Source organism: Pelobates fuscus, chromosome 5, assembly GCF_036172605.1.
Source record: "Pelobates fuscus isolate aPelFus1 chromosome 5, aPelFus1.pri, whole genome shotgun sequence".
Classification (NCBI taxonomy): domain Eukaryota; kingdom Metazoa; phylum Chordata; class Amphibia; order Anura; family Pelobatidae; genus Pelobates; species Pelobates fuscus.
The window spans coordinates 85,321,252-85,345,573 of record NC_086321.1 but is presented as its reverse complement, the minus strand read 5'-3'; the positions used below and the strand labels follow the sequence as shown (position 1 = coordinate 85,345,573).

Below are 24,322 nucleotides of genomic sequence, written 5' to 3'. Positions count from 1 at the left end.
TATGTCATCCAGGTATACAATAACACAATCATGTTGAAACTCCCTAAGAACTTCATTAATCAAATCCTGAAATACTGCCGGAGCATTACAAAGACCAAATGGCATAACCGTGTATTCATAGTGACCATAACGGGTATTGAACGCTGTCATCCACTCGTGTCCATGCTGGATTCTCACCAAGTTATACGCCCCTCTGAGATCTAACTTGGTGAAAATTTTAGAGCCCTTTAAACGATCAAACAGCTCGGTAATCAAAGGAATCGGATAGGCATTTCTGATGGTTATCTTATTCAAACCTCGGTAATCAATACAAGGTCTGAGAGTACCATCCTTCTTTTTAACGAAAAAAAACCCAGCCCCGGCGGGAGAAGAGGATCTCCTAATGAACCCTTTTTCACGAATATATTCCTCTAGAACTGAGTTCTCTTGAGTGGATAGAGGATATACATTGCCCCTCGGAGACATAGTACCAGGTAGAAGCTTAATTTTACAATCAAATGACCTGTGTGGAGGTAAGGTATCAGCATTCTTCTTGTCGAATACTGCTTTTAAGTCCTGGTAGAGAGACGGTATCTGTCTCTCTGTAGACTGAGTGGAAGTACCTGGTGTGTTTATAACAGCCAATGGAGAAACCCTGCGTAAACACCTCTCCTGGCAGCCCTGACCCCATGAGAGTATCTCCCCTAACTCCCAATCGATAATAGGGTTATCTCTTTTTAACCAAGGGTACCCCAGGACTATGGGGACAGAAGGGGACGAAATGAGCATAAGTGATAACTTTTCCTCGTGTAAGATACCAACAGTTAAGTTAACGGGTATGGTCTCACGGGAGATAACAGGCTCAAGTAAAGGTCTACCATCTATGGCCTCAACGGCCAAGGGTGTATCCCTTAACTGGGATGGGATAGTGTGTTTAGTAGCAAAGGCTTGGTCGATAAAATTCTCAGCAGCTCCGGAATCTATCAAAGCCATAGTCTTTAGTACTCCCTTCTCCCAAGTTAAAGAAACTGGTAGCAGAAGCCTGTGATAGAGGACAAAATAGAAACACCCAAGGCCTGTCCTCTAGAGAAACTTAGGTGCGAGCGTTTCCCGAGCGATTAGGACAATTCAGGCGTAAGTGACCTCTGACTCCACAATACATGCATAATCCCTCTCTTCTCCTGTACTGCCTCTCTTCTTCTGAGAGGCGAGTATTGCCTATCTGCATAGGTTCAGGAAACAGTGAGGTAGTGGAATCAGGACTTTGAAATGCGGGAGCTAATTTAAAGGAAGGTCTAAGGTTCCTCTCTCGAGTGTTTTGTCTCTCTCTTAAACGCTCATCAATACGAGAAATGAACTAAATTAAATCCTCCAAATTTTCAGGGAGTTCTCTAGTAGCAACCTCATCAAGGATTACGTATGATAGCCCGTTCAAAAATACATCTATATAAGCCTGCTCATTCCACTTAACTTCTGACGCCAGAGACCTGAACTCTAGTGCATAATCCACAAGTGTTCGGTTCTCCTGTCTCAGGCGCAACAGTAATCTGGCTGCATTGACCTTTCTACCAGGAGGGTCAAAAGTTCTTCTAAAGGCAGCTACAAAGGCATTATAATTATATACTAACGGGTTATCGTTCTCCCATAGTGGGTTGGCCCATCTCAGAGCTTTCTCAATGAGTAAGGTGATAATAAATCCAACCTTTGCCCTATCTGTAGGATAGGAACGAGGTTGCAATTCAAAGTGGATACTAATCTGGTTTAAAAAACCACGACACTTCTCAGGTGAACCACCATAACGTACTGGTGGGGTAATGCGGGAGGAGGCACCTACAGTGGCTACCTCTAGGCCAGAACTTACAGGGGAGATAGAAGTAGTACGTGTCTCCTCTGGTGGATTATTGGCACGAGATAATAACGCCTGTAGCGCTAGGGCCATTTGATCCATTCTGTGTTCCATGGCTTCGAACCTAGGATCAGAGGGACCAAGCTGACTGTTTGTACTTGCAGGATCCATTGGCCCTGTCGTAATGTCAGGATCGGGACAGGGATCCAACACGCAGAGTACAAACAGGTACAGGATACGTATACCGGACCTTAGAATGGCCGGACTAACGTACGGAGAATATAGAGAATGGTCAGAGACAAGCCGAGGTCGAGGGAACGAGAGGACAGGTAAGCGAGGAACAAGCCGGGTCAAGGATAACAGAGGTAAACAGAGTAAGTCAAACAAGCCGGGTCGGAACCAAAGGGATAACTGAAAATACCAGAGCACTGTGTGACTAGGCAGGCTAGAACCACGACAGGGCAATGAGCAAATGAGAGGAGCACTGTTAAATACCCTGGCTCAGAAGGGTAGACACGCCTCCGACGAGTCCTGATTAGTCTCCAAACAATTGAGTGACAGGTCGTTCCGGGTTGGCGTCATGACGTCGACTTCCGGACGTCATGCTACAAAAGGAAGTGGCTCCCTCGCGGCCGGCGTTTATGTGACCGGGTGAACCGCGAGGAACATGGGAAACAGACCGTCCGGATGGATAGATGTCTAAGTCTCTACCTCTCCCAGAGGTAGAGACCTCAGGTACCCTGACAGTCTGGTCCGATCACACAGAAGAATTTTTGTAGCTCAAATTCCTTCATTCTGGCCATGATAGAAAGGTGTAAAAACATACAGTATATCAGTTTTCTGCATATGGGGCTGCACAGCCACAGTCCGGTCAGGATGCCCATGATGACCACTGTCCACCGCAGAAAGCACAATCAATGGGATTGTGAATATCAGAAATGGAGCTGGGCATCGTGGCAGCTGGCTGCACATTGTGAGATTTCCCGCATCGACTCACTAAAAAAGCCTGAATTACAGTCAGCTAGCCCGCACCTCGCAGCACTCAGCTGCATCTCGCTCACAGCAAGCCCAGGAGAGACGGATGGGTGGAGTGGCCAAGTACCTGGACCCTGCGGCGCAGCAACAGGCGGGACCTGCCACAAACAATGTTCTCCCCCCCCCCTGGACCGGTGGGAATTACTCTGGTCCCCACCGTGGCTAACATACATCTGAGCAGCAAACCTGTCCCGTAATCGAGGCCCACGAGGCAAAACTAAAATGGCCGCCGGCCAGGAAACGCTGCACTCATGACCGAGCCAGGGGGCTGAAGAGTGACTGGACTCCTTTAATGACAGATTCAAGGCTGTCTGCCAGAGCTTTTGGATAATCGATCACAGGGGATATCACCTACGGCTACTCAACAGCACAATCATGCACTGGGAGACAATCCCTAAAAACAGCCTCAGGCCTGCCAGCGGGATGGCACACACCTGCCCACATCCCATGCAGCACAAAGGAGTAGTGATGCTGGACTCCCTGCCCGCTCTTCTTGCAAGCTGGGGGCCCAATGTGAGGTAAACCCCCACCGCCGTCCATACACCCAAGGGGCTGTCCGGCAATTGGTAACCCCATTGGCCCATGATACTGCTGATGGGATAAATGAATTTCGGGCACAGGCTCCCACCAAGGCCTTGGGCTGAATACGCAAGGTCCAGACCCACACTTTGGCAGCAGGAACTCGTCCCTAGCCCTCACAGACATGGAAACTGGAAGGGCGAAGCAGGTGCGGTGGTGCCACACTGCCATGGCATGGACTTTCATGGGGTATGAAGGGACTACCACTCCATGGAATCTGCTGAAAACCAAGTTAACTTGGAAGGATGTCGCACCAAATGGCTGAGATCCAGCATCAGCTGTGAATACCATCTACTACAACTGTTATGTTTTATTTCAGCCTGTTGCCCTATTATCTTACTTTATTTCAAAAACAATGTGACACTACTCTGCAACTATCCCACCCCCCTGGTTAAGCTACTTTATACAGCCATTAATGCATATATACTAGCCTAGAGGCCACCTACCAACCAAAATGGCCCCGGTGGTTTAAACTTACCCTCTCTAAGATTTGCCACTAACCTATCAGCTTCATACCATAAGCATGCATAGAGAGGACTTAACGGGTAGAGCAACCTGCTGCAGATCTCAACTTCAGTCCAGACGAATATACTTTTCTTCATGTTATATATGTCTGATGCATGACTATAAAATGCACACTTAGGTATCTAGTTAGCCACTCTTGTAAACTTACGTTGACATGTTTATCATTATCTCCATTTATATAACGCCAACAGATTCCGTAGCGCTTTGCAATATTGTTTATGCTATAGTACTACTCTCCTGAACACCTAGCTTGATAAACCCTGTCTTTAGCATGTTTAGTTCTGTTTAACTGGACATCACCTAGGTAGTCAAAATTAGTTTAACATGTATATTATCTTAGAATCTTCACATGCATACCTAGCCTGACGTACCCGGTGTTTAGCATGGTTAACCTCTATTAATTCTCTCATCATTTACTCAGTCTAGTGCCATCTGTTTAACCCCTTAAGGACCGAGGACGGTTCAGGACCGTCATCTGCATTTTTGCCTTGCCGACCGCTGACGGTCCTGAACCGTCCTAACGGTCCAATGTACTTACCCGATCGCTGTCGTTCCCCCGGCGGCGATCGGCGTTGGTCCCGGTGTGGGGAGACTGCCTGCAGCCTAGACAGTCTCCCCATGGCGGATTAGGACCCCTGTGGCCATGTGATCGCCCAACAGGGAGACCACATGGTCACAATAGGTGTCCTAGTGTCTGCCTGCAGGGGGACTGTCTGTGCTGACAGGCAGTCTCCCTGCATGTGTAAAATCCTAAAAAAAATTTAAGTTAATAAATAAAAATAATAATTCTATATGTGTATATATATATATATTATATATAGACGTATATTCTATATATATATATTATTATAAAATACAAATAATAAGTAATTTAAATTAAATAAAAAAATGTAAAAATAATAATAAAAATTTAAAAAAAAAATTCTATATGAAATTGTATTCTAACTGTATTTTGATATTAATATATATATATTTATATCAAAATACACTTAGAATGAAATTGTATATATATCTATGTATATATAAATAAATAAAACGAATCCGAAATATACATATGTCCATATACAAAATTACATAAATAATTATATAAATATACACGTAGACTTCAAATATATAAATATGCATATATATTTAAATTCTACATGTGTATTTATGTAATATTTTTACATAATTAAGTAATTTTATTGATTGCAATTTAAGGGACCTGCCTGCCAACCCAGGTCGAAAGTCCAGAGAATTTAATTTGTTAGCACTGTATTTTACCCTGTAACGTTCTACGACACCATAAAACCTGTACATGGGGGGTACTGTTATACTCAGGAGACTTCGCTGAACACAAATATTAGTGATTCAAAACAGTAAATCATATCACAGCGATGATATTGTCAGTGAAAGTTACTTTTTTTATTTTTCACACACAAACAGCACTTTTACTGATGATATAATTGTTGTGATACATTTTCCAGTTTTGAAACACTAATATTTGTGTTCAGCGAAGTCTCCTGAGTATAACAGTACCCCCCATGTACAGGTTTTATAGCGTTTTTTAAAGTTACAGGGTCAAATATATAGGTCAAATATTTTTACATTGAAAATGGCCAGGTTGGTTACGTTGCCTTTGAGAGCTTATGGTAGCCGAGGAATGAGAATTACCCCCATGATTGCATACCATTTGCAAAAGAAGACAACCCAATGTATTGCAAATGGTGTATGTCCAGTCTTTTTTAGTAGCCACTTAGTCACAAACACTGGCCAAAATTAGCGTTCAATTTAGTTTTTTACTTTTTCCACACACAAACAAATATGAACGCTAACTTTGGCCAGTGTTTGCGACTAAGTGGCTACTAAAAAAGTCTGGACATACCCCATATTGAATACCTTGGGTTGTCTACTTTAAAAAAAATATGTACATGTGGGGTGGTATTCAGAGATTTATGACAGATAATAGTGTTACAATGCCACTATTGATACATTTTAAAAATGTATGTTTTGAAACCGCAATATCCTACTTGTACTTATAGCCCTATAACATGCAAAAAAATAGCAAAAAGCATGTAAACACTGGGTATTTTTAAACTCAGGACAACATTTTGAATCTATTTAGCAGTTTTTTTTCATTCGCTTTTGTAGATGAGTAAAAGATTTTTCACATAAAAGTCAAAAAAACATGTCTTTTTTCAATTTTTTATCATATTTTTTCATTTTTTTTTAATTAAATTACATGAGATTATATAAATAATGGTATGTAAAGAAAGCCCCTTTTGTCCTGAAAAAAACAATATATAATTTGTATGGGAACAGTAAATGAGAGAGCGGAAAACTACAGCTAAACACAAACACCACAAAAGTGTCAAAAAGATGCCTGGTCGCAAATGTACAACATCGCAAAAAGAGTCCGGTCCTTAAGGGGTTAATATAAAAATGTTTTTTTTAAAGAGGCTGATATGCTCAAGGTTATACCGTATGTTACAACTATCTACCTGACATGTACTCCTCTGCTATAACCCGTTTTATTAAAAAAAGGACACAACACAGATAAAATTGAAAGGAACATAACACATTTAAAGAAAAGCTAGTACAAAATCATAACACAGAAGGAGCAGGTATCTTGACACGATGAAGGAATACAGGTTTCTTCTTTGGAAGCACCGTTTAGTGGCCAAAACACGTGTTCAGTCACCATATAGATTTTTTGTTATATTTTTCTGTTCCCCCTGGTACTAATTGACTGTAGGATCTTGGCATGATAGTCTTTATTGCCTTGCTATGTTATAGTATGTTTACCTCTACTCATGTATATTTTTCAACAATAAATCAACAGATTTGTTGGTACATAAAAAAAATAAAATAAAAAAAAACATCAGAAATGGACCACGGAGCAATGGATTAAGGTTGCCTGGTGTGATTAATTGTGTTTTATTTTAGATCAGGTGGATGCCCAGTTTGTGTCCGCTGTTTACCTGGGAAAGAAATTGACTGCAGGATATACTAAGGGATGAAATGTTTTGGCACACCTGAGGTTTCTTTGAAGGTAGGTGTCAAAATGTTGTTTTTCACCTTCTGTACTCCTAAATTAACCCCTTAAGGACTGAGCCAAATGTACACGTTGTGATCAAAACAAAACGTAAACAAAAACGTGAATTTGCGCTGTATGTCTGTTCAGGCGTAATTCGCCTCTTTCATATTATGTGCACCCACACTTATTATATATAATTTTATTCAGGGGAAACAGGGCTTTCATTTAACATCAAATATTGAGGTATGAAACATAATTTAATATGAATAAAATATAAAAAAATGTGATAAAATACAAATTAAAAAAAATTAGTTCTACTGTTTGCTTTTACTGCAATAAAATACACATATTTGTATTCAGCGATGTCTCACATGTAAAACAGTATCCCCTATGTACAGGTTTTATGGTGTTTTGGGAAGTTATATATTTAATCAATATCATTCTACGTGTATTTTGATTTTAATATATATATAATGATAATTATATATATATTTAATCAATATCATTCTACGTGTATTTTGATTTTAATATATATATATAATATATCAATATATAAATATATATCTATGTATATATTGTATAAATGTATAAATATATGATCTAAGTATATATATTTTAATTCTAAACTGTTTTAACATGTATTAACTTTTTTTTCAGGCAGCAGGGGGAGTACTTGTCATTACAGGTACTCCCCCTGGTGGCACTCTTTTGGACGGCTATGCCATCCATGTGATTGCGAGGTCCTCGCAAGGACCTTGCGATCACATGGCCCAGGGGGGCTGAAACTAATGGAGGGGGACTCCCTACGTTGCCAGGTGAGTCCCCGCACCGCGATCGCCGGCGACCGGGTAAGTAAATAGGATGGCGTGGACGTGCTATGCCGCCCCCCGGAGTTCAGAGCCAATTAGCCAAGTGCTAATTTGTTGAAAACGTGTTCAAGAAATCTTCTTATGTGATTATAAAATATTATCTATTTTTATTTACAACAGGAACATGTAATGAGCCTCCAGTTACATCTGCAATTTCGTTAGACAGACTTACATTTCATCGAGTCTTAGGAACAGGTTCCTATGGAAAAGTATGCAAAGTTTATACTAGAATTTAGTTTTTTATTGAAGTAATCATTTTTGTGATCTGTCTTTTTATTACAGATTACCAGACTTCTACTTACATAACATATTAAAATGTCCAAACTATTTTAGTTATTTGTCTCTCCTCTAGAGTGAACCCTATCATTAATTTCAATCCCAGACTCAAGTACATATTTAAAGGGATCCTATAGTGCCAGGAAAACAAAGCTGTTTTCCTGGCACTATAGGTTTAATAGCCCCCCCCCCCCCCCCCCCCTTCAATGCTTTTCTATGGGGAAAATCTGCCACTGGAGGTCCTCATGCAGAGCGAGAGTACGTCCAGCATCATATAAGGTCAGTTTCAATTTCGAAACCGCCCTCAGTGGCTGTATACAGAATTAGAGCTGCATTTTAAACATTGCAGTTCTCTGGAACTGCAATTTTTTTACATTGCAGCATTAATTGCAATAGGGACACAGCACCCAGACCACTTCAATTAGCTGAAGTGGTCTGGGTACCTAGTGTCCCTTTAAGACTGTTTAAGACGAAAAAAAATTGTATACATTAAAATACATGATTTTCCTAGCCAGTAATTACATATTCATCCACAATTTAAAAGAGCTGTTTTGTGAATGATATGTTTGCATATTGTACCAACACCTGGGGGTGGGGATGCTGTGTGTGTGTGTGTGGGGGTGGGAGGGGTTTGTGGGGGATGCTGTGTGCTATTTGGGATGATCATATGATCTTCCTGAACCACCCAGCACTGTCACCAGATGCAATGTATCTTTGTTTTCATCTCACACAGATGCTGCCTGACTGTTAGGGGTATGGATAACCAACCATGCTCTGTCTGAGTGGGGAGACCTAGAGAGGTAAAAATGTGCACATACATTGCAGCCACAGGCAGCAGGGCTCCTGCAACCTATCTCACTGTAAATGACCCCCCCACACCATTCTCAGTGAGAACTGGCAGTACACCTGCTCTCTCTCATTGTAACCATTCTCAGTGAGAACTGGCAGTACACCTGCTCTCTCTCATTTTAACCATTCTCAGTGAGAACTGGCAGTACACCTGCTCTCTCTCATTTTAACCATTCTCAGTGAGAACTGGCAGTACACCTGCTCTCTCTCATTGTAACCATTCTCAGTGAGAACTGGCAGTACACCTGCTCTCTCCCATTGTAACCATTCTCAGTGAGAACTGGCAGTACACCTGCTCTCTCTCATTGTAACCATTCTCAGTGAGAACTGGCAGTACACCTGCTCTCTCTCATTGTAACCATTCTCAGTGAGAACTGGCAGTACACCTGCTCTCTCTCATTGTAACCATTCTCAGTGAGAACTGGCAGTACACCTGCTCTCTCTCATTTTAACCATTCTCAGTGAGAACTGGCAGTACACCTGCTCTCTCTCATTGTAACCATTCTCAGTGAGAACTGCCAGTACACCTGCACTCTCTCATTGTAACCATTCTCAGTGAGAACTGCCAGTACACCTGCTCTCTCTCATTGTAACCATTCTCAGTGAGAACTGGCAGTACACCTGCTCTCTCTGTGCCATGTCTCCACCATGATCTCATCTGAATTGCTCTGTGTCAGGGGAAGAGGCGGGGGCTGGGGATGGGAAGTGACATCACTTCCTGCTCTCTCCTCTCCTGTGCTTTCAGAGTGCTTCTTGGCTTCTTGCACCCACTAATGCACCCAATCTCTGTTCACCCACAACTGCACCTATCCCCCTGCTCCCGCTACAGTCCCTCTGCCCTCTCTGCCCTCTCTGCACCAGCTACAGCCCTTGTACCCCCTTTGCCTGCTACAGACCATATCACTTCCAGCACCCACTACAGTACCTATCCTTTCTACACCCTCAATAGCCCCTGCACCCCCTAAACCCTTATGTCCCCATGTGTTCCAATGCACATACTACAGTTCCTATCCCCACTGCGGCTCATAAAGCCTTTATCTCCACAGTGATACAACAGCCCCTAATCAACACACACACTAAAGGCCCTTTCCACTCACATACTGCACTGCGAAAATCCTCATTCACACACGCAAACCCACAAGGAGCCTCGTGTATATGCAAAATATCACAAGCAGCATCCCCACTAATGCAAAACCACATGCATGCTCCTTACAAATACATCATAAGCAGCATCCCCACACATACAATACTTCATACAGCCTCATTACACAGACACAGTTATTACAATTACTTTTATAGCACCAACATATTCTGCAGCGCTGTAAAATAGGTAGAACTATTACTTCTAACTCAAAATGTTTGCCATACAGGAACACAACATCACAAGCAACAACCCACATATGTAACATTACAAGTAGCCTCCAAGCACATATTTCCAGGGTTGCACATGTGGGGGCGTTGCTTGTAATGTTGCCAGCAAACACAGTGGAGGTGTGTCAATGAATTCGTTTATTTCTTTATTTTTAACCCCTTAGGACCGCAGGGCGTTCTATGCCGTCCTTAATGGACTGGCTCTAAACGTGGCCGGCGGCATTACCCTGCTGCAGACCGCGGTCTGGGGGGCATGTGAAATCACTGTCTGACACTGTCTCTGTCAGGGGTCCGCGGGCGGCTAGTAGGGGAGGCTGCTCGCAGCTCGCAGCACTCACCCTCAGTCCATCGCCGCCCGTGGTCTCCCCTCCTCCTACCTGTCGGCGAGCGGCGTCTCCTCTCCGCCGCTCGCCGCTCGCATCCGTCACGCCTCCCAGCGGCAGCATGTATAACGCTGCACGCTGGAAGGTCGTTGATTTATGCAAACGCCGGGGTCACGTGAGTGACCCGGCGTTAAAGCAACAGTACCACAATCACAGTGGGAGGCTTAGATATCTCCCACGTGTGATTGTTAATTCTGATTGGAAGTTATCCAATCAGAATTTAACCTAGGGTATTTATACTCACCTTTCCTGTTCCTCCCTGCCCTGTTGTGGTCTTTGCTGTATAGTATTGATTCTGAACTTGTGATTTCTGGTTACGTACTCTCTGGCTTGTTAATCTGACTCTGTGACTTTCTCCTACCCTTTGACCTCGGCTTGTTTATCGTTATCCTGTTTTCTGGTTCCCCTGACTCGGCTTGTCTCCTGACTATTCTGTGGGTGCTTAGCCCGGCCACTCTAAGGTCCGGTACGGCATCTTTTCTGTGTGTGTGTGTGTCTGTTAGCGTGTTGGGTTCCCGGAATCGTGACATTACAACAGGGCCATTATGGAACCTGCTGACATTCCACAGCTCCTAGTTAATCAGGAGGCTAGAATGGATGGTTTAGACCATCGTATGGATCAGTTTGCCCAGGCTTTACAAACCATACTGGCTCGTACTGCCCACTTGCAACCTGCCGTTCAAGAAGTTGTTGCTGCTGGGCCAGAACCCAGCCCTGATCCGGTAACCGCTCCTGCTCACGTGGTTCACATGACGCCACCTCAGCGCTATAGCGGTGATCCAGCATCGTGCCGTGGTTTCCTCAACCAAATTGATATTCATTTGGTGATGAATCCGCGCTCATACCCCACTGACAGAGCCAAAATTGCTTTTCTGATCAACCATTTGTCAGGAAAAGCTCTAGCATGGGCCAACCCCATGTGGGAGAACACGTCCCCAATGTCCTTTGCAGACTTTCTAACAGCTTTCAAACGTACGTTTGATCAGCCCGGCCGGGTTGCTTCAGCTGGCAAAGCTCTGCTCAGGATCCGACAGGGCAGTAGATCAGTAGCGGATTATACCATTGAATTCCGCACTCTGGCAGCTGAAGTGGTTTGGAATAACGACTCCCTCGTAACAGCTTTTCAGGAGGGTTTGGCCGCTTACATATTAGACGAAATAGCATCCAGGGAATTGCCTATTCTTCTGGATGATCTAATAGATTATATCATTCTAATTGACAACCGTATAAGAGAGAGGCGTAGTCAAAGAAGAATGAATACACAGGGGTTACCTGCTTTACCCAGTACTGCACTACTAGCGTTACCTCCCCCTACTCAACCACCTCCCGAACCCATGCAATTAGGTGCTGTAGGCTTATCTGAAGCTGAAAGGACATACCGCAGAAGGGAGGGTTTGTGCCTTTATTGTGGTAAGAGGGGGCATCTCCGAAGTAACTGTCCTAGTTTGCAGGGAAACTACAGCACCTAAGGCCTAGAGAGGGGTCGGCCTCGGGTGTTATGGTTTTTTCCCCTCATGTGTCCATCTCCAGACCATTCATTACGGTTACTCTTTTGGTCAATCAAACCACGATTACAACTAAAGCCTTGATCGATTCAGGTGCTGCAGATAACTTTATCGATGAGAACTTTGCTAAAACCGCAGCCTTGAATCTGATCCAAAAGGCCACACCCTTGGCCGTTGAGGCCATAGATGGTAGACCACTTGAGAAACCCCTGGTGACCCATGAGACCCAAGAAATGGTAATGGCCGTGGGTGCCTTACACAAAGAAAGGATAACCTTCCAAATAATTGACTCCCCTACAGCTTCCATCATACTGGGCTTCCCCTGGTTAGTTAAGCATAACCCGGTACTTGATTGGGGTTGTTTGGATATACTCTCCTGGGGGGAATCCTGTCAACAAGACTGTATGGTCCGTTTACGTCCCATTTGTTTACTCAATGTCCCTACAGCTAAACCCCTTTCTGTTTCTGTCCCCCCTGTCTATGCAGACCTCGCATTGGTCTTTGAAAAAAGGGAAGCTGATAGACTACCCCCACATCGGGATTATGATTGTGCCATAAACCTGTTACCTGGAAAGATGCCTCCTAGGGGCAAGGTCTACCCGCTTTCTGAGAAAGAAAACCAGGTCATGGAGGAGTACATACAGGAATCCTTACGTAAAGGTTTTATCAGAAGGTCCTCCTCTCCGGCTGGTGCTGGTTTCTTTTTTGTTGCCAAGAAAGAGGGCGATTTAAGGCCATGTATAGACTATAGAGGCCTGAATAATATAACAGTTAAAAATGCTTATCCTATCCCTCTCATTACTGAGTTGTTTGACCGTGTCAAAGGTTCTAGATTTTTTACCAAACTAGACCTCAGGGGGGCTTATAACTTGGTTCGCATAAAAGAAAACGATGAATGGAAGACAGCGTTCAATACACGCAGTGGGCATTACGAGTATCTAGTCATGCCTTTCGGAGTGTGTAATTCTCCTGCTGTCTTTCAGGACCTCATCAATGATGTCCTTAGAGATTTACTACATGTCTGTGCCGTGGTCTATCTCGATGATATACTTGTGTTTTCTCCTGATCTGGAGTCTCATCATTCCCATGTGAGGAAGGTACTTAAGAGATTGTTACAAAATGGTCTTTATTGTAAATTGGAGAAATGTTTATTCGACCAAACATCAGTACAATTCCTAGGGTACATCATTTCTGAACAGGGGTTCAGCATGGATCCTTCAAAATTAGAAGCCATGTTGTCTTGGCCTCTTCCTCAAGGCCTTAAAGCAATACAGCGGTTTATAGGCTTTGCCAATTATTACCGCAGATTTATTAAAAACTTTTCATCAGTCATTGCTCCTATCACTAAACTGACTAAAAAGGGTTTACACCCCAGGGTTTGGACTCCTGACGCCATTAAAGCCTTTGAGACTCTCAAAAAGGCATTTGCCACTGCCCCTGTGTTACACCATCCCGATCCTTCCCTTCCCTTTGTAATGGAAGTAGACGCTTCAGAATCAGGTGTGGGAGCTGTATTGTCACAAAGACTATCCTATAACGAACCCCTCCATCCATGTTGCTACTTTTCTAAAAAACTATCTGATTCGGAGAAAAATTATGATGTCGGGAACAGGGAACTATTAGCTATTGTGATGGCTTTTAAAGAGTGGAGATACTTATTAGAAGGAGCCAGACACGAAATCCTGGTTATCACTGATCATAAGAATCTCTCCTATATAGCTGATGCTAAAAGATTGTCCTCTCGTCAAGCCAGATGGTCCTTATTTCTTTCACGCTTTCAGTTCATTATCACATATAGGCCTGGGTACCGTAATGTCAAGGCTGATGCTATCTCCCGACAATACGAACCTTTGGAGTCTATTGCCCCCGCTCCTGAACCCATTGTACCCACGTCTAAGATAATAGCCGCTACCCGTTTGGTTATTTCGTCCCTTTTCCTGGATGGTATCAAGGCATACCAAACCCAAGCACCCTCTGAGACACCTGTTGATAGATTGTACGTGAAAGAAAGAGATAGAAAGAAATTGTTGGTTTTATTTCACACCGCCAAAACGGCTGGTCACCCAGGGGTTACCAAAACATACAAAGGTCTCCTTCGACAATTCTGGTGGCCTTCACTTAAGAAAGACGTAGTGGATTATGTGCAGGCTTGTCGTGTTTGTGCACAGTGTAAGTCCCCTACTGTTAAACCCCAGGGTCTCCTGATGCCTTTGTCCGTACCCAAGAAACCATGGACCCACCTATCCATGGACTTTATTGTTGATCTTCCTTCATCCGATGGAATGACAGTAATTTTGACTGTGACTGATAGGTTCTCTAAGATGGCACACTTTATTCCACTCAAAAAACTACCTTCTGCGGTTCAGTTGGCTCGGGTGTTTGCCAATGAGGTTTTCCGCTTGCATGGTATACCACAGGATATCGTATCCGACAGGGGTCCTCAGTTTGTCTCTCGGTTTTGGAGGGGCTTTTGTGCTGAGATGGGGATTTCCTTGTCATTTACCTCCTCCTATCATCCACAATCCAATGGAGCTGCCGAACGGGCGAATCAATCTGTGGAGCTGTATTTACGCTGCTTCACGAATGCACACCAGGACAACTGGTCTCACCTCCTTCCCTGGGCTGAGTTCGCCAGAAACACTGTGACTCATTCGTCCACTGGCTTAAGTCCTTTTTTGGTTGCTTATGGGTTCCAACCCTCTGTCCTTCCCGGCGTATTCTCCGACAAGGGAATACCCGCTTTGGACGAGCACCTAACCTCCTTACGGAAGATGTGGGATCAGGTCCATGCTACTCTTTCTCGAGTGGCTGTTGCTCAGAAGAGATTTGCTGATCGCCGTAGAGGTGCTGCTCCTTCTTATGTTCCGGGTGATAGGGTTTGGTTGTCCTCTAAGAATCTCCGCCTCAGGGTCCCCTCTATGAAATTCGCACCCAGGTTCCTTGGCCCCTTCAAGGTATTGCGTAGGGTCAATCCTGTGTCCTACTCCCTGGCCTTGCCTCCTTCCATGCGTATTCCTAACACCTTTCACACCTCCCTTTTGAAGCCCCTGCTCTGTAATCGATTCTCTGGTCCTCTCAGGTGTCCTGTTTCCCTCCGCGCAGCCTCTAGTGACGTGTACGACGTGGCTGCCCTGCTTGATTCTCGTTTTTCTCGGGGTCGCTTGCAGTATCTGATTGACTGGAAGGGATACGGTCCTGAGGAGCGGTCATGGGTTTCTGCCTCTGACGTGAACGCGCCCTCTTTAGTACGCTCCTTTCATGCGCGGTTTCCTTTGAAGCCTTCGGCTTCCCGCCCGTTGGGCGATCCTCGAGGGGGGGGTTATGTCAGGGGTCCGCGGGCGGCTAGTAGGGGAGGCTGCTCGCAGCTCGCAGCACTCACCCTCAGTCCATCGCCGCCCGTGGTCTCCCCTCCTCCTACCTGTCGGCGAGCGGCGTCTCCTCTCCGCCGCTCGCCGCTCGCATCCGTCACGCCTCCCAGCGGCAGCATGTATAACGCTGCACGCTGGAAGGTCGTTGATTTATGCAAACGCCGGGGTCACGTGAGTGACCCGGCGTTAAAGCAACAGTACCACAATCACAGTGGGAGGCTTAGATATCTCCCACGTGTGATTGTTAATTCTGATTGGAAGTTATCCAATCAGAATTTAACCTAGGGTATTTATACTCACCTTTCCTGTTCCTCCCTGCCCTGTTGTGGTCTTTGCTGTATAGTATTGATTCTGAACTTGTGATTTCTGGTTACGTACTCTCTGGCTTGTTAATCTGACTCTGTGACTTTCTCCTACCCTTTGACCTCGGCTTGTTTATCGTTATCCTGTTTTCTGGTTCCCCTGACTCGGCTTGTCTCCTGACTATTCTGTGGGTGCTTAGCCCGGCCACTCTAAGGTCCGGTACGGCATCTTTTCTGTGTGTGTGTGTGTCTGTTAGCGTGTTGGGTTCCCGGAATCGTGACAGTCTCTGCCCTTCTCCTCCCCTCTTAACCCCTTAATGTTAGAAATAAAATATATTACAGTTAAAAATAAAATATATTAAGATGATTTATATATATATATATATATATATATATATTATATATATGATCTAAGTATATATATATACACATTTACACATACACTGTCTAAGTGTATTTTACTATTAATATATATATATATTAATATCAAAACACACGTAGAATGATATTGATTAAATATATATATAGTTATATATATATTTATATATAATAAAAAAATAAAATATGTAAATCCGTTAAAAAATAAAAATGAAAAAATAAATAATAAAAAAATATATATGTGTGTAATTTCGTTCTAATTGTATTTTGATATTAATATATATATATATATTAATATATATATATATATATATTGATATCAAAATACACATAGAACGAAATAATAAATAATATATATCTATATACATAAGTAAAAAATAAAAAATAGCTTGTTGAAAGTGCACTCACAGGACTCGATACTGTTGCCAAAAATGTGCCATTTATTCAAGCTTCAAAAAGTTGATTACAGTGTCAACGTTTCAGTCCACTAGGGACTTTTTTCAAGTGGCTACTAAAAAGACTGGACATACCCCATTTTCAATACCTTGGGTTGTCTACTATTGCAAATAGTAATTCTAATTCCTGGGCTACCATACAGTCTCAAAGGCAACGCAACCAATCTGGCGAATTTCAATGTGAAAAAACAGAAAAGTGTAACATGCTATATTTGACCCTGTAACTTCCCAAAACACCATAAAACCTGTACATAGGGGGTACTGTTTTACACGTGAGGCATCGTTGAATACAAATATGTGTATTTTATTGCAGTAAACGCAAACAGTATTTTGACATTCACAGTTAAAATGTCATGTATAACTAAGAAAATTTAAAAAAAATCTTATTTTCTCCAATTTTTTTATATTTTATTCATATTAAATTATGTTCCATACCTAAATATTTGATGTTAAATGAAAGCCCTGCTTCCCCTGAATAAAATCATATATAATAAATGTGGGTGTATTTAATATGAAAGAGGTGAATTACGGTTGGACAGACATATAACGCAAATGCCAAGTTTTGTTTACGTTTTGTTTTGATCATTTGGCTCAGTCCTTAAGGGGTTAAGGGGAAGGGGGGCATATCAGCAAGGGTTACTCCATCTAAAAATAGTGTTTTATTAAATCACTGTTTTGGGTGGATTAAACCGTTAAAAGTCAATCTGACTATGTTTTGGGGCCATGAGGGTGTGACAGTCATGACTGTGCGGCTCTCACACAGCCATTCTGGGTGCAGTCTGCATGCACATAATGTCTTTGTGAGAGCCGTACAAAGAAGGGGCAGAAGAGTAGTGGTAGCAAAAAGTCAGAAGGCCCTGATTCTCCATTGCCCTGGTGCCCTGTATATGCCATCAAAATAGTTCAGCAGTGGTCAAATTCAGTAACTTGATGCAGAGAGGGGCGGCATTCATAAAAAGTAGTAAGAGGAGGCCATGCAATATATATCAATGTTTCTTGAGCTTAAATGGTTTCTCCAACCCTTTTCTTCAGTCAGAGAAGAATGCCCTATTGGCATTATTAATTACATAGAAAATAACTAACTGTAACTAACTGATAATAACACATAGAAAATAACTAACTGTAACTAACTGATAAAATGTTGATGTCAGTAAACAGCCGCTACTCACTAGCATTACCTACAATCATGGTAATGAGTGGTGGCTGGTTACTAAAGAGTAGCAGCAAAATTATGAACTAGCCTCTAGTGGTTTATTCACCGAACTAAAACTGGAGAAATGAAAAGAGAATTATTAGTTTTAGGCGAAATAGCAAAACTGGAAAGAGTCTTCAGTCTCCAAGAATAGTTTTCAGCTGCATTTTCTGTCCTAAAATCTGGTCAGTTATCAAAGTGTCCTCCTTGCTGCACATTCCAATTTGCACCAAGTCTAGAACATGTAGGCAGAAACATGGTGGGGATAGAGAACAAAAAGCAACGGAGAGGTGAAGTATGTGAATGTGGCAGTTTCCTCTGCACATACTGATCAACTCTCTTTATTAAATATTGACACTTTCCAAGTTAAATTATTGTACTTTGTTACCTGCTAGAAGAGGATGAGGACAGCACACTCGTAGAACGTAGAGTGCTAGAGGTTGCAGGTGGATGTCCCTTTCTCACTGAAGCACATGCCACTTTCCAAACTAAAGTAAGAACATCTTTGCTTTCCATCAACCCTTTCATTACAAGAAAGGTAAAGTCATGCTAAAGTATATCTTCTTTTAATCTTGTTTAATCTCTCTTTTCAAATAGGATCATCTGTTCTTTGTAATGCCATATTTGAACGGAGGTGATCTGGATGCATTGATTGAAAAGAACGGGAAGCTGGACATTGACATCGCAAGGTAAGTTTTGAAAATATGTAACTGTAACTGAAAGACGACCATGGAAAATCAATAACATGGATATTTACTAACGTGAGACTTGCAGGGAATTGAAAGTGTATCTAAAGGGAATTTCAAATTTAAGGCCAAAATAGCCAAACTGAAAACACAATTGGTTGTAAAATTTCTCTAATTTGTCTCTCTTGACCTAAATGTTGAAATTCACCTCAAATTTACTTTGAACTCCCTGCAATTCTAAATTTAGTGAATAACTCTGTAAGAATGTAATACACCATAGATAAGAACGTTTCATATGAGGGAAAACTGTGGGAGAAAGGACGAAATCGGAAAAGAGTGTGGCTGCAACTGGAAATCAACTAAATTCCTCGGGACACAGTTCTAGAATTTACCAAAATAGAACCAAAATAAATGAACAATACTTTCCCTGGAATATAGTGTTCCTCAGGACTTCTCTAAATTCTCTTAAATACAAAGCAACAAGGAAGATGCTGAAAAAGCAATAGATATATCATAAGGCAGTATGCCTTAATATATTATTTGTTCATTAACTTGGACATCAGCCTCATACACAGTCAAAAGTATCACTGTGTCTAAATAAGAAGCAGTATTTAAGAGATTATAAAAAAAGGGAAACCATTTAAATCTGAGATCTTACTATAAGAGAGATAAGAGCAGTATTAAATCCAGCTGAGAAAATGTATATCAACACAGTATGCTTTGGTTTATAAAATGAAATAAGGCTAATATTTATTTTAATTAATTTTTTCAGATTTCTTGCTGCTGAAATGGTGTGTGGAATACAATACCTACACAAGAATGGAATTATCCATCGGTAATCTATTGTATTAGTTCATTATATATATATTATCTCAGTTCTAGACTGTAACTTTTATGTCCCTTCATGCAATAAATATGTGACAGTTTGTTTCTAATTATTGAAGACTAATTACTCATTTATAAGGTATATCTTCCTTACAGAGACCTAAAGCCTGAAAACATCTTATGGGACGGCATGGGTCACCTTAAGATTGCCGACTTTGGCTTGGCAGTAGAAAACATGTTTGGCAGCAGTACTTGCCGAGAGTACGCTGGCACACCGGGATACATTGCCCCTGAGGTGAGGAATACATTTCAAATGCAATATCCTGTTAATTAGAAACTTTACTTATAAAGAAATTAGCTTGGAACAATTACACATCATTCTGTATGTGGTGCCATAGTCCCTGGCTTAAAATATGTTCAAAGGGGTCAGTTTCTTCATAGTAATCAACTTATACCTAGGAAATCCTATTTGAATGCCACATACATAAGTTGTGCCATAAGTTGTGTAAAAGAAGAGGATATAGATCTATACACTGTATGAGTAAAGAAAGAGAGAATTTGCTGAAACGTTATCCAAAGAAAAAATATCCCATAATTTTTTATTAAAATAATGAAATTATTGTTTCTTTTATTATTCATTAACATTTATTTAAGTTCCCTGTATTAAAAAAAAAATAATTCTACTTAGTGCCTTGCTATATATTATCTCAACTGAATGGCCAACTATTCATCAGTTCCATCCATTTATTGAGTTTACTTTGAACTTAAACAAAATAAAAGCCTGTTTAACCCTTTCAGGACCTCTGACGGTTCAGGACCGTCAGCGGTAAAACGTGCGTTTGGACCGCTGACGGTCCTGAACCGTCATAACGGTCTGGGGCTACTTACCTGATCGCCGTCGGTCCCACGGCGGCGATCAGTGCTCCACCCGGTCCAGGGGGGTTGCCTGTCTGCCCGGGCAGTCCCCCCTCGGCAGATCAGGACCCCATGGCCATGTGATCACTCGATCACATGACCGCAATAGGTGTCTGTGTATCTGCCTGCAGGGGGACTGTCTGTGCTGACAGGCAGTCTCCCTGCAAGTGAAAAATCAAAAAAATAAAGTTAAAAAAAAACAGTGTAAAATCAGTGTAAAAAAATAATAATAATATGTGTATATATATATATGATATATATACATGTATTATATCTATATATAATATATGTATATGTATCATATATATAATGTCATATTAAGTGTATTTTTATATTTATATATACGTATATTAATATAAAAATACACTTATATTTAAATTACACACGAATATATACAATATATATAATTGCTATATATATGGTATATATATATTATTATAAAATACAAATAATATGTTAATAAAAATAAATAACAAAAAATAAAAATAATTTTTAATAATTATAAAAAAAATATTTATATATGCAATTTTATTCTAACAGTATTTTGATATATATATATATATATATCAAAATATACTTAGAATGTAATGATATATATATCTATGTATAAATAAATAAATAAAAACAATGCGAAATATACATATGTCCATATACATAATTACATAAATAATTTCATAAATATATACGTAGACGCCAAATATATAAATATGTATATATATTAAAATTCTACATGTGCATTTATGTAATATTTTTACCTAATTAAGTAATTTTAATGATTGCAATTTGAGGGACCTGCCTGCCAACCCAGGCCGAAAGTCCAGATAATTTAATTTGCTAGCACTGTGTTTAACCCTGTAACTTTCTATGACACCCTAAAACCTGTACATGGGGGTACTGTTTTACTCGGGAGACTTCGCTGAACACAAATATTAGTGTTTCAAAACAGTAAAACATATCACAGCGATGATATTGTCAGTGAAAGTGAAGTTTTTTGCATTTTTCACACACAAACAGCACTTTCACTGAGGATATTATTGCTGTGATACATTTTACTGTTCTGATACACTAATATTTGTGTTCAGCGAAGTCTCCTGAGTATAACAGTACCCCACATGTAGAGGTTTTATAGTGTTTGTGAAAGTTACAGGGTCAAATATAAGGCTTGATTTTACTTTTTTTTTATTGAAATTTGTCGGATTGGTTAGGTTGCCTTTGAGAGCGTATGGTAACCAAGGAATGAGAATTAGCCCCATGATGGCATACCATTTGCAAAAGAAGACAACCCAAGGTATTGCAAATGGGGTATGTTCAGCCTTTTTTAGTAGCCACTTAGTCACAAACACCGGCCAAAGTTAGCGTTTCTTGCATTTTTAACACACAAACAAATATAAATGCTAACTTTGGCCAGTGTTTGTGACTAAGTGGCTACTAAAAAAAACTGGACATACCCAATTTTGAATACCCTGGGTTGTCTACTTTAAAAAAATATGTACATGTTAGGTGTGTTTCGGGGATTTATGACAGATAACGGTGTTACAAGGTCACTATTGATACATTTAAAACATATATATATTGAAACAGCAATTTCCTACTTGTATTTATAGGCCTATAACTTGCAAAAAAAAGCAATAAAGCATGTAAACACTGGGTGTTTTTAAACTCGGGACAAAATTTTGAATCTATTTAGCAGTTTTTTTCATTAGCTTTTGTAGATAAGTAAAAGATTTTTCAAGTAAAAGTCCAAAAACATGTTTTTTTTTTTAAAAAAAATTTCACCATATTTTTTTTTTTTTTTAATACAATATATGACATAATACAAATAATGGTATGTAAAGAAAGCCCTAGTTGTCTTGAAAAAAACAATATATAACTTGTATGGGAACCGTAAATGAGAGAGCGGAAAATTATGGCTAAACGCAAACACCACAAATGTGTTAAAACTGCTCTGGTCCTTCACGTACAAACATTGCAAAAACAGGCCGGTCCTTAAGGGGTTAAATAACCAAACAAATTAATGTTTTTTTTATTTTAATTACTACTTACAGTTTTATATAAAAAATGTCGAGTAGCAGTCATGAGCTGTACGAGGATGAGGAGACACAGAGAATGGTAAGTGAAATGTTTTTAGAAAGTTTATAAAATAGAGCTATAATATATAGCTCTCATTGTACTCTGAATAACCGTATAATTAAATAAATATATACAATTAAACTTTTTATGACTGCAGTAAACTATTTGATTTTGAAAAATAAAATACAACTTTTATTGTGATTACAGATTATCTGCTGCAGGGAGATTAAAAAAATGCAGGAAATTATTCCTGCGGACAAGACCTGCAGCAGGATATTGTAAGCATACTGTGTCGCCACCGGTTTGGTGCCAGCTTTGGGAATCGGAGGATAAAGTCGCCTGAAGAAATGCTGGAAAGGTTATTTGAAAATATTTAATTTTACATTTATATACACCATAGTGTGCTTTAATGGGATACTATAGTTAACAGAACCACTCCAGCTTATTCAAGTGGTTCTGGTGTCTATAGCATGTCTCTGCAGGCTTTTTCTAATTTAAAGTAGCATTTTTATAGTTTTTATATTGCTATCAAGTTAACCCCCTTCAGCGACATGTCATGGGGGGTGGAAGGGGGGCAATCCAGGATTCTATAGTGCCAGTAAAATGACTTTGTTTTCTTGACACTGTGGAATCCCTTTAATATCTACTCCAGCTGTAGTCTTTCTTTATGTGCCCAATAGACTGTCTCTCCTGTCTCATCAAAGCACACACTACCTTTATTCTTAAAAAGTGATATTTGATTTCACAAATGACAATTAGGATTAACAATAATATGGTCCTACATTTTGTGATGATGGTTTATATTTTTATGAATTTTTGCTTCACAAATAGGTGATAGGTGACCAAAAGGTAATGTAGCGATTACTTTTCATACATATAGAGTACATCCAATTTTTTTTTATTATTACTGATGTTCTTCCTTTTCATGTTTTCATGTCTTAAAATCAAATCAAAATTGTAAACAAAAATCTTTTTTCTTTATTCTCTTGTAGTGACTACAGGAAGACAGCCTACAGGGCTTTTACTCTGTGGGTCTATGGTCACTTGGGACCCAGGAATAGGCGTCCAATTCCATTGTGTGCGGTGAAGTGGATCCATGAACACTTTCCCGCACCGGACCTATTCTATATGGGGTATCGTTCAGTGTCCTCCGAGCCCAATGCTGTTGGCTTTTTGTTAGACACTGTATGTGTACCATTTCCTGTTTTGGCATTGGCACACAATCTCTTATTTGTGCACCACTCCCCTTTTCGGAACACTGTGCAGGTTTGTGTTTCACAGATGCATCATTGTTAATTATTTTAGCAAACATTTTAGTTCTTTAGTTTCTGAATAATTTAATTATGGTTAAATTGTTAAATGTAAATATTAATGTATATATATTGTATTTTTTTATTTACTGTTAAAAACATTTTATTTCAAATAAAATCATTTTATTAAACACATACTTGTGTTTTTTGTTTTTTTTTATTCTTTATTTTAGGCGTGCAGTGTTAGGTACAAGCTTTCTTAATGACTTTATGACAAGAGGTATAATGACAACGTTTAGACAAACAAGGTCAAGATTTGCTGCACTTTTTTTTTTTTTTAAATAAAACAAGCTTATTCGCAGTAAGCCAATATATGAGAAGTGAGGTTTGTGTTTTTTTATGAATCAAACTATTGGTGATGATTTCAAAGCAAATTACAAGTGATCTTAACATAACATTTTAAACTACCGTATATACTCGAGTATAAGCCGAGTTTTTCAGCCCATTTTTTGGGCTGAAAAACCCCAACTCGGCTTATACTCGAGTCAGAGTCTGTATTATGGCAATTTGCATTGCCATAATACAGACTGGGGGGAGAGGGGGGCTGGCAGAGCTGTAACTTACCTGTTCTGCAGCTCCTGTCAGCTC

The 24,322-nt window shown here is 40.5% G+C and overlaps 1 protein-coding gene across 1 annotated transcript; it reads left to right on the top strand.

Annotated features, from left to right (window-relative positions):
- Positions 1-18,543: 18,543 nt before the first annotated feature.
- LOC134612014 (protein kinase C delta type-like) lies at positions 18,544-23,937 on the top strand. Its single transcript, XM_063456398.1, has 5 exons — positions 18,544-18,617; positions 19,387-19,449; positions 19,596-19,734; positions 23,256-23,273; positions 23,908-23,937. Exons 1-5 carry the CDS (start codon positions 18,544-18,546, stop codon positions 23,935-23,937), a joined length of 324 nt encoding a protein of 107 aa, XP_063312468.1.
- Positions 23,938-24,322: the final 385 nt, after the last annotated feature.